This window comes from Sinocyclocheilus rhinocerous, unplaced genomic scaffold (genome assembly GCF_001515625.1).
Source record: "Sinocyclocheilus rhinocerous isolate Xijiao unplaced genomic scaffold, SAMN03320098_v1.1 scaffold899, whole genome shotgun sequence".
In the NCBI taxonomy this organism is placed as follows: Eukaryota; Metazoa; Chordata; class Actinopteri; order Cypriniformes; family Cyprinidae; genus Sinocyclocheilus; species Sinocyclocheilus rhinocerous.
In genome coordinates, this window is record NW_015653460.1 from 905,319 (window position 1) to 911,318 (window position 6,000).

The following is a 6,000-nucleotide window of genomic DNA, read 5'->3' on the forward strand; positions in this document are numbered from 1 at the left end:
TTTGGATTAAGCCCAAATATATGCGAGTCATGCAAAGGCTTATTGCGAACCAGTTTAATTCTAGATTTATATATATTAAGTTGCTCAAGCAAGTGGCAAAAACATTTAAACTGGTTTTCTTACGTTATCACAAACTTACCATTGACAGAAATAGTCAGCTCTACTGCTTTTCCTTTTGCATTTAAATCTTTATTACAATCAATCCTGCGGTTCATAAAGAACTTTGTTTTCCTACCTCCACGAGTGCCATCTATTATTGCCTTGTTTATCTAAAAGTGCTCTTTTCCTTTAAAACTAGCCAACAAGCCATATGTGTTGACTGTGAAAGACAGTATACTTTAATTATATGCATTTATGGTGCAATTGCTACATTTTAGTTTTCATATGTACTGCAAACAATGCACTGTCACTTTAATTCAGCGCTTGCAATAGACTTGGTGCGAAAACGATCTCTGCACTGCTGAAGACGCACCGCTCCTGAATGCACTGCCGTGTGCAGTGTGAATGCTTTAATCCGTTAACATGAGCGCGGAAAAAATACGCACCACATACGCACTGCAAACAGAGTAATGTGAACCTGGCATTATGTGTGTGCACTGCGAGTGTGCATGAGCGCACGGCATGAGCAAGAATTAAAAAGTAATGCAAAAACTTTACTTTACTTGTATAAACTTTAGTGACGATGTGACACTGCCTCCATTGTGCAAGTGACAATTCCTGTGTCAACTGTGCAGCTCGCTTACAGACAGACGCGATGTAGTGATTTGAAGCCATTTGCGTATTTTGAGAGAGAAAGAGAGCGCGCGCGCGGTGATTCACTCACCGCCGGACAGAGACTGAGGCGGTGCCTCTGCATGTCGTGCCAAACCTCTCACGGCAGTGTCATCAGCTTGAGATCGGTTTTTTGAGATCGGCATTTTAGAGACCACCGATCAATCATCCCAACGTGATTATCGGCCGATAATGATCGATAGCCGATCAATCGGAGCACCCCTAGTGTTTGCCATTTGATTTGGCTTAAAGTCTTATATTACACGACTCATATGAATGTCGCAGCATGATTTCAGTTACACAGTGATATACCTGCGAGTTGAGGTTAAAGAGGCGGGGGGTGCAGGCAGGGTCACCCTCAGGGGTCATCTCCACTCCTCCGGGATCAGCAGCCACACTTGTGTTAAAGCCCAACACTGTCCTGTTATGGGCAAAGTCACCAAAAGGACATTTCACCTGGAACTTCTTATAGATCACCTGGAGGGAGACGAGAGATTGAATAATTAACAAGTCCTGCATAGGTTGTGCTGATCTTGCAATGAGTTTTTATGGGTTCATGTCACCGTTTAATCATTTTTCCCTTTAGGTTCCACTTATAGTTAGTCACATTGGGGTTTTTTTAATGACAATTTCTTGATTTCTGTCCCTCATTATAATCAAACAGGACATGATTTTTTAAAATCATATAAAGCCTGTTATATTTGATAGGCAAGTTTGTAAGGATTTTAAATTATCAACATCAAAACTTATTGTGCATAATCTACTACATGCCTTCTGATGTGTGACTGAATTTTTTACATTTTTAGCAAGTTAAAGGCCTTTTAGTATAATTCTAAAAACATCCCATTTCGGTTGTGGTGCATGTGTGTTTCTTAAGTAAACTTAAGAATATATTTTATATTGTTAGCAATGTTTCAAGATAAACACTTACTGGATTGAAGCAATTTGATTATCCATACATAATTTTTTTAAATCATGTTAAAATGAGTGTATCAAATATGATACATCAGGCTTTTGAGGAACATTTATCTGTTCATTTCTTAATAATTATTGTATTAAATTGCATTATATGTTGAGCACCACAATAAAAAAATATAGAGCTTTGATCATAAAACTAAGCATTTAAATATCATCTTACTAAAACATATTATTGGGAGATACAGAGCGACAACTGATATTCATATGCATTTTGTGTTAGTAGTTAGATTTTTCCTCCTTCAGTTTGAGCTCCATATTCTCTAATATCATACTTTATGAGCCATAAAAGCCTGATGTATCAAATATGATCTCGAACAAAAAAACACGCATCAAAACTTTTTTTTTAATATTTTGTCTAAAGGTTTAAAAAGCTGTTCTATTTTTTAAAAAGTAGATTTTTCTGACTATTATTTTATACTTTACAGGTTTAAGACTTCAAATATGCATTGCTATAAATGTAGGTAGTAATGTGTTGCTTTATTTAGTCTTCTGATGTCAGAAATCCAAGGATGAGTCATGTTTACTGCTTAGTTTCAAAAGATGGTCTTTTTGAGATGGTTTAGCATGACTTCTCATGATATGACCCCTTTAATCCTGAAAGGTACACATCACTGCTTTATAATGTCATGCATCAGTGTCACATGACCAGCCGGATGAGAGAGAGTAAGCTGAGGTGGCTCTGCCGCCATTGTGTCTTTTCATTTGGTGCTTGTTCCAATCACAGCAGGGATGATGAATCGAGAGAAGAAGAGAGAGGCAATGTTATCGTATTCAGACTGGACTATGGTGTAAAGACTAGACGGTTTCATAAATCCAGCGCAAAGATGTGGCACAGCCAATGCCACACTCACAAACCAGCGTGAGGACAGAGAGAGTGAGCACCGTGTGCAAAGATTAAAGCTCCCCTTCAAAACTAGGTCAGTGAGGTGCACCAAACACAACCCCACTCTAAAAATACAAGACACACTCACACAACATCACACACTGATCCTGCTGCTGGAAAACATGAGCACATCCTAAAGTCCCCCAGCTTACTATAAGATTTATACTGCTAATTGGAACTGTATCAAGATTAAATATTAATTTTCATGCTCTCAGCCTTTTATTCAGAGAGAAATTTCAAAATAGCGGAGTACTGCTTCGTGATTTGAATACTAAGCAGCACATGGCAACTGAATGAAACATATTTAAAGGGATAGTTAACCCAAAAAATGAAAAAAAAAATTTCATTCAATTGAGTCATCATTTACTTGCTTATTTTGTTTCAAATCTGTATGACGTCTTTGGTGGAACACCAAACAATATGTACTTCATTAACATCGCACAAATCATGAGTGATTTTGTTCAGATTAGTATACAACAGTTAAATAAACAAGAAGTTAATATTGAGTAACTTACATTTTAGACACAATATTGAAAGTTACTTTGTCAATTTTTGGTCCGCCAATGACAATATTTCCAAACAAAGCCACGAATCGGTGTACTGAACGGATTGTTGCGAACAAATGGAATGAATGGTTTCGTGACAAGGCAAGGCAGTGTTGATAAAACTATTAAAATTGTTATTGTTATTTGAAAGAAAGCTTATACAAAATAAGAATATTAGATGAAAAATGTAACAAACTAGAAATGTTGCCTAAATTAAAAATGATTAAAAATAAAACAAAATGGAAATAAAGAAGAATAGAATTAAAATGACAAAAGCACATAACAATTACAAAAACAAACTAAAATTAAAATTGAAAATATCAAAAAATCTAATGCAAAATATTCATAAATACTAATATATATATAAATAAATAAATAAATAAAGGCATAAATGTTATAGAGGGAGGACATGAGGTTATACGAATTATAATAATTTTCATTACTAGGGTGAACTATTCCTTTAACGAGAGCATCAAACATACCGCAATAAGGAAGAAGACCATACAACTGAGAGAGAAACCGCTGGTGTAGCCCAGGTATCCTGAATCACACAGTGAGATGAATAAGTGACAATTACCCACAACACCTCTGTGAGAAGTCTGATCATTGCAATACTCTTACAATTCAATCAAATATGAATACTACTATTTTACATTATGTGGATGTGCAGACAGGAAGTTGCAAGCAGAATAAGAGGTGTGTGCAATTTGATATAAGAATCAGTTTGAGACGACTTACCGAGCTGCTTCATTAAAGCCAGCGGCAAGATGACACTGCACGATACAATGACAACCAGGTAATTGCCGTTTAAATACCACTCCCTGCCAAACAACACAAAAACAGAATTAGAAATGGTTCAATCCACACTTCTTCCACAATCCTCTCATCCACAATTGATAACTCTGAGTAAATGAAAATTTGCCTAAAATAGTAAGGAAGATGATGAGGATTGTAATTTTTGTTTGTAGGACAATGGAATGTTACAACAATAAATGTGTTTATTTATCATTTTTTCACTTTTAGTAGGTATGCGAGTAATAGAGCCTTTCCTTTCCATTCAGTTTACGTCAGATAAAAATGATGGTCAGATATTATTCTTACCAGTGCTATTGTAAACTAAAACTATTAAAAAACATTTTTGTTAATTGAGATAAAAATGAAAAAAAATTAGATGAAAAATTAAAATAAAAAAAATTTAAATGAGAAATGTTTCCTTCGCAACTAACTAAAATAAGTTTAAGAAGTACAATTACTATACCTAAAACTAAAATAGAAATAGAAAAAAAGAAGAGGAAAAAAATGAAAACTAAAGAAAATGACTAAAACACATGATTAAAAAAATAAAAGCTAATTCAAATAATTAATAAATACCATAGAAAAAAAATTCCAAAAAATAATTATGATTTTTACATTCTTAAATTCAAAACTATGCCTTGTTTTACTTGTTTTTTTTGCTTGTTTTACTAGCTTATTTTATGGAAGAATTGTTTATTGTGATAATACTGATGCATTTATTCACTGAACTTTGTGTGTTTTTTATCATATTGCTGTTGCTGCCGTTTAAAAAAAAATTCAAGCAATGCTGTGTTAGTGATTTTACCATGCGGTTTCAGGCCAAACAACACCCATTAACTATAATGAAACCACTGTGTGGCTTAACAAATATTGATCCATTTAACATTTCCCTTGAGCATTTACATATGGAGCAGCAGTTCTCTTATTAATTATCACTAATGCATTACATTTTCATAATACTAAAATGGCTACTTGTATGTTGTTTAATGGTTTACAATTACTGGACAACACCAGGACAGGGAGTGATCAGTGCCCTTTAAATGTTTCGTGATGTGTGACTGAGCAGCTATTTAGACCCAAACCCTTGTGCTCAATCACAGGCCAATTTAGAGGAAATCCTCTCCCTCTCTAACTCGTCCTAAAGCTGCTAATCTTGTTATTCTGCCCCCCATTAAGACTAGAAACATGGCATCTCTCAAAAAAGCTCTGAACGACAAAGAGAGAGAGAGAGAGATTTATTAGGAACGGCCTGTACCCTGCCCGGAAATTCAGCTTGATATGAGACAATAGAGCGACTCTATCAAGCCAAAGATGTTCAGTGGAGTGTGGATTTTATGAAGTGGAGATGTTGTGATCTCAGTGAGGTGAACGCTACCAGGTACAAGATCAGCAGCACTGGTGCTCGTCCCTGGTACTGATTAGCTCAGGATCTGTATGTGTGTGATGTTCATTATCTGCCACAGGAGTTTCACATGGGCAGGAGTGTGAGTCAGCCATTGAAAGGCATGCCAACACTTGCCTGAGTTACTTCCTCTCAACAGTTCTGCACCCAACCCACCCCTCCATGTCTAGTCTGGATGAGGACATGTCTGGGTGCAGAATGAATGGCCACATTTACACGCTCTTTCTTACCAAAGTGACTTAAAATACAGTGCACAAATAGCCAAATAGCAAGACAGGAAAGAAAGTAGTAGCCACTTTCACACATGGAACAGCTTTCTGTCTTTTATCTGCATTGCCATCATTCGCATATCAGGACCAAATTGGTGTTAAAAACTGCAAACAAAAAATATCTAGACTGTAAAAAAAATTTAGCTTAAACTGAAACTTTGCTAAACATGTCTAGTTGAATCTCATAATTTACAAAAATAAAGTGGCGTCAAAAAGCCTAGGGCACACGCTTATCCATCTGCGCCACTGGAACCGACGGTCTTCAGCCACTTTTAACTAAATGTAAATAGACACCCCATATTTTTTATTCCAGAGTAAGGGCAATTCATACAATACATTTAAACTGAGCTACTTTAA

At 35.7% G+C, this 6,000-nt stretch overlaps 1 protein-coding gene across 2 annotated transcripts in view; it reads right to left on the reverse strand.

Annotated features, from left to right (window-relative positions):
- LOC107715801 (sodium-coupled neutral amino acid transporter 3-like) overlaps positions 1-6,000 on the reverse strand; it is a 39,457-nt gene that overhangs the window by 7,931 nt on the left and 25,526 nt on the right. For both annotated transcript variants that reach the window (XM_016522005.1, XM_016522004.1), the window contains 3 exons: positions 3,916-3,998; positions 3,660-3,718; positions 1,084-1,248 (listed from right to left, as the gene is read on the reverse strand). In XM_016522005.1, coding sequence (XP_016377491.1) covers positions 1,084-1,248; positions 3,660-3,718; positions 3,916-3,998 — 307 coding nt within the window. The remainder of the gene's footprint in view (positions 1-1,083; positions 1,249-3,659; positions 3,719-3,915; positions 3,999-6,000) is intronic.